The sequence below is a fragment of the Ceratosolen solmsi genome, unplaced genomic scaffold, assembly GCF_000503995.2.
Source record: "Ceratosolen solmsi marchali unplaced genomic scaffold, CerSol_1.0 scaffold47, whole genome shotgun sequence".
NCBI classification, from domain to species: Eukaryota; Metazoa; Arthropoda; class Insecta; order Hymenoptera; family Agaonidae; genus Ceratosolen; species Ceratosolen solmsi.
The window spans coordinates 8,563,560-8,574,026 of record NW_011948419.1 but is presented as its reverse complement, the minus strand read 5'-3'; the positions used below and the strand labels follow the sequence as shown (position 1 = coordinate 8,574,026).

Genomic DNA, 10,467 nt, shown 5'->3' with positions numbered 1-10,467 from the left:
TACCACATTCGTTGCGACTTCATTAATAATTTTCATCGTCTATATGTAAAAATTAATACGTTTAGACCTCAACATTTTTATGTTATTGATAATCTAAATCTCAAAGCCGCTAGACGAATATTTGTAATGGACCCTCTTTAAGTAAAAATCTCAAATTTTACGAATCTTAATTAATTTTTTTAAATGATGTACTTCTATTTCAGAATAAATATTTCTTATTAATATATGTTTGAAGTAAATGAAAATTTAATAATTTAGGAGCCAAATTTATGTTAAGAAAAGCATTATAATATATATAAGTGTATGGAAATTTTGTTTTTCTTGAAATGACGTTTTAACACTACGCTAATGTATGATACATTAAATAGTAAAACAATTTTTCAATATATCTTTATAGATTTGTATATCTTATTTTTCATTATAAAAACACTTTTTAAATGTATTGATTTTGTTACAGTTTAATAATTATTAAAAATAATTGTTTATTGCAAAACTTTATAAACGTCGTCGAATAATAATAAATTTTTATATTAAGTATTATAAGAAGTTGTCTTTTATATAAAGTTTAACTTATTAATAAAATATTAATTTAATGTTTATATATATAATACAAACAAATTTTGAACTGTATAGAAAAAGTTGTAAATATTTCTATAAATATTTGTGTAATACTTGATAATTTTTTTAATGGAAGGTTTAAATCAATGCTGAATGTATAGTTTAAAATAAAAATTACTTTAGTATTATTTGTATTATGCCTGTTATTGTTAATATCATTATTATAAGAACATGATAAGAAAGTTAATATTATTAAATATTAAATATAAAAAAATATTATTAAATATTTCAAAGGTATTATTTAAAAAGATATTGTGGTACTTATAATTTTAATATTGACATTTGCATAGGAACGTAATATTTTATCGATCTTATTTCAGAGTCTTAATAATGTGAGCTCTGCAACACTCAGGCCGTATAACCCAGATATCAATACGCCACGGATTGATAGCTATAGAATTTCTATGGCTAATCTCGAGGGTAAGTGTTTTTTATTATTATTTCATATATTATTATGACAATTTATAAAAATACGGTATCGCTTTTGATCCAATTTATGCAAATTTGAATTGAATTAATTTCATTCATAGGTATATACTTAATATACTTTCATTATTTCTTGATACATATCAATGTGGTGTATTAACACTTGATCCAGCTATAAAGTTTATTAAATTAATAAAATTTGATCAATAACGTAAATACATTTTTAATTTCTCTTATTCAGTGCAACATTTATTGCAAGCAATGAAGAATCAAATAATTGAAATGGTATCATTATGATTTTTCTTAATTATACATTAAAATTTTATTAGAATGAATATTAAAGTAGAAATTGAACATTAACAAATGAAAAAATTATTAATATTAATATATTGAAGAGCTAATTTAATGTGTGTATTTAATTTGAAGCACGTACTTTATAAATTATTAAAGGTATTTATCATTTCGTTCAATTAAATATTTATTTTTATAAGATATATATAAATAATAGATAAATAAACAACCAATGGACCAACTTAATTAGCATTTATAGTATTTTTAATTCAGAAGCGTAATTTCTATTTACAAAATATAGTCAATTTGCTCAATAAAATAAAAATTGTAATACAGCATATTTTCGAATGATAAATAATTTTTCAAGGTATAAATTTAATAAATTAGCTACCAAAAGGAGATTTGAAGTTGTTTGCGAAAAATAATAAATGAATATGTGATGGAACAAATAAAAGGAGATGCTAATATCCTTTCAAATGCTCAATGTTCTAAATCCTTAGTATATATATATATATACATCATGCATAAATTGTACTGGGATTATTACAGTGACACATAATTGGAATCTTAAAATATTTAGTTCGTACACATATATGGTATATATGATATATACGATATATGAATTAAAAAAAAATATTCATAGTAAGTATTTAAAATTATAGTTTATTATTATTTATTATATTATTTATTATATTAATTATTTATTATATTATACAGTTTATTATTATAGATTATTGAATTTAATTAAATATATAGTATAATAATTTAATAATATAATTTTATCCTACATTATGTTTTTATTTAAAAAATTCGTATTATATTTAAATAAAAAAATAATTTATATCTTCATAATCTGATAGATGAAAAATTTCATAAGTTAGATGAAATAAAATATTTTACAAGTTGTATAAAAATAAAATATTTCATATACATTGTACATGTACATATAGTCATTTTGAAACGCAAATTAGTATTATTATAGATTAAAAGAACATTTATAAATAGAACATTTATATCAATCCGCAAAATCAGCAATGATATTTATTTAATAGTCAGCGTAAATGTCCCGAAAAAATTATGACGAATACAATTAAAACGTTATATCCATAGGAAAATGGTATGAAATACGATGTAACTTCAGACATACTGAAACCGTCAATTCCAAGAAGAAATAATATCGAAAGAAAATAATGCGATATATAATTGCAAATAAAATATAAAGATATCCAAAGAAGTTCGTAGTATGTATGGTCGATAGAATGTATGGTCGATTATCGAAGTTAAAGCATAGAGAAATTTTTTATACTTGCGTTGCTAACGGATCGCTTGGACGACATTCTATTTAGAACTTAAGATCGTTTAAATCTTGTGGTGAGAGAGAGAGTGTGATAGAGAGGTAACTCATGGATTCAAACAATTTCAAATATTTTTCAGGATTATTCTGTTTTCATGTTTATCATTTTATTGGCATTAACCTTGTGGGCTATAGGTTTTCGTATTAAACTTATAATAAATATGACGAATTTGTATAATAATAATGATTTACAGAAACAATTTTTATTATAATATTACTTTCGTTTTATATACTATATATTTTATATTTTATACTACTAAAATTTAACATTAATTTTAAAAATTAGTTTAATTCAGATAATTTCAGTTGATATTAATTTTACTTGCAAATTTTTTTATGTCTACAATTAATTGTATAGATGACTGAATTATGTAGATTTCTAATAAGTCTATGTTGTTTACAAATTCAATTTTATAAGAAACAATGTTCTAAGGAATTGTGTTGGTTACTCAATTTAATATATATATAATGTATGTTCATTAATAAATAATAAATATGATATCTATGTAATAATCGATGTCCATAAAGACTCAACATTAATTATTTATACCTCAAATTTTGAAATTACAATAATATTGCATCAAAGACAAGGTATCTTCTGCAGCGATAATTTAAATTACAAAATGTGCAGTAAAGCAATGTATAATAATAATCTATCTTCGTTGAGTAACAAGAATAACAAGAATATTTTTATTACTAGAGCGTGAAAAAATATTCAAATAATTTTTGCATACTATTATTCGAGAAAATGACGATAGACTTTTTTTCACTTTATTAAACGTCGTAATCATGTAACATTGACATTGAATTTGTAATTTAAATGCAATGAATTGGCAAGCTCGTTAAAATATATTTCATAATTTTTATTTAAGTGTAACAGAGATATCATAACACTAAATAAGATGTAATGTAATGTAATTCCTAAAGGTGCAATTAAAGTTCCGTGAAAAAGCTGCCAGGATTGTGTGATAAAAATTAATCGAGAAACGTTCGATATAAAAGATTATCAGTTATAAGCGAAAAAAGTGAAAATAGAATGTATTATCAATAGAAAGAAGATTATGAATGGGAGATAATAAGTAGCCGGTTCGGCGAGGGTCAAAGATTCTATCGCGCCGTGCTATATTTTTGCAATTTATAGCGATTGAGCCTGCGTGTGATGTATGTGAGTTTAAATGTGCGTGCGTTTAACAATGTCGCACCTACACGTCGGTGAAGTGGAAAGGTGTATATACTTTAGTCGGCGGCTCGATTCCGACTCGTAGCCGACATCCTCCGACGTCTGCCGATCGCTTAGGTTCGGCCTCTTAACATTCGGAAAGACTTTGGTTGCTTCAGAGTCTGCGCGAGACGCTAGACGCCGTTTGGTGGTATAATTCGGTGAACTGACTTTGTTCGGTGCGGTAGTAGTACTAAACGTGCTTCAGCTTCAAGTACTTGGAGTAGTCGTCAATCTAATCGGCCGCTCTCCATATAACTTTATCGAACGTTGTGTTTTCTTTGTTCCCTGTAAGCTTCAAAGCGAGCGCGTTGCTGAAAACCGTTACTCTGACCCCTCAAGTGCTGCCATTGCTTGCGAGGCGATTTTTTTCACTTGGTTAGTATTAGTATCGCGTGGCTTCTGATAAATGCTTGGTGCATAGCCAAAAAATGTGATCGCGGATAACAGCGAGTATTTTGAAAAAGTGCCTCTACGGCTAGTGGCTCATTAGTAGCAGCTATTGCTAATTCAGTTCGAGCGATGTTAAAAAAAGTAGCTAATAAGGATCAGCATCTGTCGAGTTATAGACTGTTGCCAAACAATCATTGGCACCCATGGTGTGTCGTTAAAAAATATATAGCAATTGAAAGATGACAATTCCACCAAATATGATTGGTGATTTTGGCAGTTCCAATAGCATACTCGGCTACTTTACCGTTCAAGGTATATTTGCATTTCATTTAATTGTCCAATTGTTTGCCTGCTAGTTTACTCATTGTATTTATCTCTGCTTTTCTCCCTCTATCGCCGAAGCTCACAATTTTCCCAATATATATTTTGTTACGCAATAATCTAACTCCATGTTGTATGTTTCTGTCGATTTATTTCAATTGTAAAATTTCTCCAATTAAATAAAAAACACCGATTTGTTGGCACATTATTAATGCAACAAATTATTAATATTAATATTATCATAGTTATTCATAATAATTACTTATTAAATTCTCTTAGTATCTAATAAATATACATATGTTAAAGAAGTTTTTATGTTATTGCAACTATACATTAGAAAGCCTCGTTTATTTAAGAAAAACGATTATTAGCTCTTCATAATTTAGACTTTAATCTTACGTAACCCTGTTAAAATGACAGGAATGGCGTTGCTTAATAGTAATGCAAATCCTTCGGACAAATGGCAACGAATGGTCCCATTTTTTACCCAGTCACTAAATACTTGAGTGACTGCGTGTACGATTCGTAAGGTTATATGATTACTGTTCCATGTACTCAATGACCTCTTCTCGTCCTTTCTCTCTTCGTAAAATCAACTTCAGTGACGAATTTTTGGAAACGAGTCATGCCTCCACTACAATAAAGTAAAGAAAATGAGCAGCCCGGAAATGAAATACCTGAAAGCGTGCGCGGCCATTGTTACTGTAGAGGTACGCGCCTGCGTGACTGTCACCGAAGTTCTTCGTCATTGTGCAGCGTTGATGATGTACGTTCCATCATTTTCATTGGAAACGTGCTATCTGGATTTTAATTATTATACGATCACGAATGCGTTAATAAATCTTAATGATCGTTTTTGTCACGTTATTCGCGCCCCTTTCTTCAAATATGAACTCGTTTTACTCTTTCAATGATGCACACTACCAAAGAATACAAATTGAGAGCGATTAACGGGCAGTGGTCACTTTTACATTTTTTTTTTTTTTTTTAATAATATTCAAGCCTTTGTACAACCACACAAACCGTTTTGTTTACTTCGAAAAACATTATTAATTTCATGCTTTATTACAGTTCTCATCACGTTATTTATCTGGTAATCTGTATATTTAAAAACAATGATATAGTAAATAGAAAATTTGTAGTGACGGTCTAAAATTAGTATAATACCTAGCTTATTATTATTTAAGTTTCTTATTATGTATATTATTATTTGGTATTATAGTTAAAAGAAAATCTAAAAATAATAATCCTGTCAGTTAAAATCATGAAATAACAACTTGCTTATAAAGTTTGAAATATAATTTAATCGTTTTGAATAATATGAAAGAGCTTGTTTCTCGACAAAATTAGTACATCGTAAAAAACGAAATATCGCTCGAAACATCTGAGAATTTAATTCATTATGAGTCTTTATGAAGAAATAACTTAGTACGATGTGGCGTTGTAAAATGAGTAAGCAAAGGTCATGTTTAATATTGTTGGTTATAAGAAATGTGAGGTCAACGAACAGTTTAGAAAAAATATTTATATCATTATCGAAAAATCTTTTCTTTGAATAAATTATTTCAGCAAGATTCATAGAATTTAGTTTTATTAGATTGATTTATTGTCATTATAATTATCAATGTATGTTGAAGTATTTTCAACTCAGCAAATATTTCTGAAATATAGATTGTGCATTATATAGATCTATGTAAATGTTATATATGTACAAACATTATAAAAAAAACAATTCTTATCCTTCATCTATTGTTCATAATTATGCAATGAGTAAGGAAATTGCTATAAGAAATTTGAAGATAGAGAAGAAATGAGCTTTTGAGGTTCAAAGTTTTAAAATAAAGTACTCTTTAAAGGAACTTGTATGAAGACACAACAAACCGAACAAATTATATATGAATTTAAAACTAGGTTATTTCTATCAGTGTATTTGTTCTATTTTTTATTTGAAAAGTTAAAGAGCACGCAGTACTTAATAGCGAAGCTATTTTATAATGTTCAGTATTAGGGTTGAGGAAATATTCATTTTCTCTGAATTAAGATTCAAAGTAAAAATTCTGATTTTATATTGTTCAGCAATTATGTTTTTGATAATTAGTTTTCAAAATAAACTCACTCATACTTCCTTGGTTTACCTACATTGCGAATAATCTTTTGAAGTTATCTTCCATTATAACTTCAATAGCGGTTTTTTTTACAACGTTACCGTTCTAAATTGAAAAACAAAATTGTTATTTTCGCTGACACCACCTTCATCCAACGATTCTCTTTTTTTAATCTAATAAATTAATAAACCTAAGGTTGAATGGTATGGAAGCCCTTGCTCTTTATTTACTATCTTGATCTGTCAAGCATTATGGAACAATCTCGAGATATTTTGAATAAAAAGGATTGTTTATAACCTTTGAAATAATAATTTAATTCTTTCAAACGAGTTTTGTTCAATATCTATACTTTTTAATGCATAAAACTGTTTTCACTGCTGCTATTTGCATTTTAGAAATGAAGCATATGTTTCTATAGATTTTAGAATACAGAGATTTTATCATAACAGAGCGTACATAAAAGTTCAAGTTTTTGATAAAAATAACTTAATTTTGAGATGTATATTATTCGTTTTGCTTATTATTTTTTAAAAAGTACAAAATAATATTTACTTATTTTCGTACTTTGAGAAGTATTAATAATTTATCTTAAAATATTACAAAGTGGGTGATTTTCATACAATACTATTATGATAATCTTAATTTAGATGTAGCTGTAGAACATTTTAGCATATCATAAATAATAATATTTTTATTTCATTTATTTTCTTATATGATTTTTATTAAATATAAAGTAATGATATTTAATTCCTATTTATGATTATTCAAAATATTATAAGGAACATTTAGCAGGTTTTATTTTAAATATTATATTTAGTAAAAATATTGTATACAATATAATTTTTAAATAATTAAAATAAAGCACACAGTAGAATTTTAAATTAAATGTTTTGTTGTTGATATTATCAGGTATATTCAATAATGATTACAATTTACATAATGAATATCAAAATACAATTTGATTGACAAGAATGACATTAAAATACTTATGATAAATGATCATTACATAATTTATTTGCTTATTTACATTGTTTCAATATTTTTAATATACGAAACTTGGGTTTTCTGACTTGATTGTATAATTTATAAGTACAATGTTCTTTAAAATTAGTCGGTAAAATATAATTATTTTTAATATAACTAGATTATTGTCTAACCTCTTATTATTTGTTTTCAATTACTTCTTGCCTTAAACATCAAGACTAATGATATGGCAATATATGAAATGATTTGGGATAGAAGTTCATGAATATGTAGTGTCTCGATCCAATAATATGATTTATTGTAGCAGTCATAGGATAAAAATATTTGCTCCAGTACAATCGCACTTTCCTTTGGCCATGATAATTTGATAATCTGTGTCAATTTGTTCTCATTTATTTTCTCAGAAGAATATAGAAGAAGTAGGCAATAAGAACGGTAATTTTTATGTTGATAAATTATTTTAACTAATTTTAAATGTCACTGTTAAGTACTTTGTCTTACTTGTTAAAATTTTATGGAATTCATCTGATAGAAAAGATGATTTTTATATTATTATAATGATAGGCTATTTTTAACATTGAGAAATAATAACTAGCTTTTTCCTTCTATAAAATATACATTATGATCAGGCAACGTGGTGATTCTTTTTATTTTCAATATTAAGCGATTAAAACTGGGAATCGAATAAGATTTAGATTAATTAAATAGACGTTTATGCTTACTGATACCTTAATTAAAGCTTTTAACGTTAATATGAAGTAAGTGATATTGCCATTTAAGAAGGAAGAAAGGAACTGTATTTCTATTAATGATTTTATCCTCTCATTAGTAGATAGGCCCGTGGAAGGAATAGTTGGTGACATTCTGAATTAATACATAATGGCTGGAAACTCCCGAACAGTTATATCGTAGTATTATAACGATTTGTGTATACTTTTTTATTTATAATGCATAAAAATACTCGTTTCTACCTTTTGTACATTTTATTAAATATTTGTAATTTAATTTATATTTTAATTATCTGTCGTTCTGTACCAAATAATTGATTCAATTTCATCATTTTTTTTTATTCAAAGAAAGTAATTCATTATTCGATGTTATAAATATATTATAAAACAAAATATTCAATTGATTCTTCATTTTAATTTATTTCATGTTAATAATCTCACATTTAATCGCTTATAAAATAATTTATAAGTTTTTTCTTCTAAATATCATTAATTTTGTTACTTTACTTTATCAATAAGCTTATCGAATCATTCGTATAATTTTTTTTTGGTTATTAATTATAAATAGAATTTTTTAGTGTACTTTTATATTTTGAATAAAGTGATGAAGTAATCAGTAAGTTATTAAATTACGTAAAACCTGTGAGACTGTTTCATATTAAATAAACAAACGCATTCATGTATTTTTTCAAATTATAAGCTACCAAGAGAGTTTATTGATTAATTTTATTATTTATCTCAAATACAGTCATTTTCGTACTGGGTGTCTTATTGCGTTTGAATTGATAATTTCATTTAATAAAGCGTTCTTTGAACATGTTTTTAGAATAAGTACCTTCCTTGAAATACGTGAGGATTTCATAGAATATATTTTGCTGTCGGAAAGACTCATTAGTTCATAGGAAATCTATTTTTAAATATTATTTACGATTGTTTTCTATATACGTTTTCTATATGATAAGTATCTTTATAGAATCATTTAATGATTAATTTAATTTTAATAACAATCAAATTTTACAAAAACAATAAATATAGGGTAAATATCAATAAATATATATATCATTTACTTATGTTTAAAAAAAACGTAAGAATCGTATTATTTTTTTTAATTTATTTTTCTCTGCAAATAAGTCTAATTTGCAAAGACTAATAAATCTAAATTATTCAATATATTAGCATAATGCAAATTCAGTAGTGAAGTTAAAATAATTTTTTTGGCACAATTAACAATTCCTTATTTCATGAATAAATTTTCTGTAACAATTAACTGAACCAACTTCAAAAATATGCGTTGAATTTTGCCTTTTATATGCATTTTTTAATAATATACAATTCTATGCTATTGAAATAAAATGCGTTTTTTTCCTTAATAAAAATAAAAGATATTGCAAGAATTTTTAATAACATCTTTGTTAAATCTTGTCGACATTTTTATTTTCATTTTTATTTTTAAATGAAATAAATTATTATAATTAAAATAAGAAAATAAGAAATGTTTAAAACATATCGTTAACTTAATCATTCATTAGATACATAAAAATGGAAGTTAAAATTTGTATTTGAAGATTATAATTTATCGTTTAAATTAAACGTGAACAAGTTTTTTATACGTTTAAAATATGAATATTAAATTTTTTTGTTATAGATTCTCAAGATGTTGATTTGGACGCTATACTTGGAGAACTGTGTGCGTTGGAGCAGAGATGCGATAATGACATTACAACTACACCTAATTCTGATAATCAAAGGCAAAACAGATCGACGAATGGTAGAATTAATTCTGGCGAGCATTCAGAGATTGGTAAAAATGAAGGTACCTTCGATTATGCTTTTTTGTAGAAAACTTTTAATATATGGAGAGTGTTCGAATATTTTTTAACATATAAACATAAATTAAAATTTCTCTTTGATGGCAATAAAACATTTTTTATTATAGGAATACGTACTGACAGTCCAGACAATGATAGTGCCTTTTCGGATACAGTATCTATGTTGTCAAGTGAGAGCTCGGCGAGTAGCAGCGGTTCA

At 25.7% G+C, this 10,467-nt stretch overlaps 1 protein-coding gene across 1 annotated transcript in view; it reads left to right on the top strand.

Annotated features, from left to right (window-relative positions):
- The first annotated feature begins 946 nt into the window (after nt 1–946).
- Nucleotides 947–10,467, top strand: part of LOC105360676 (ras-associated and pleckstrin homology domains-containing protein 1) — a 15,068-nt gene continuing 5,547 nt past the window's right edge. Inside the window, 3 exon segments of the mRNA XM_011497643.1 lie at nt 947–1,038; nt 10,085–10,252; nt 10,376–10,467. The exon segment at nt 10,376–10,467 is cut by the window's right edge and continues 24 nt beyond it. Coding sequence (XP_011495945.1) covers nt 1,023–1,038; nt 10,085–10,252; nt 10,376–10,467 — 276 coding nt within the window. The 5' untranslated portion in view covers nt 947–1,022.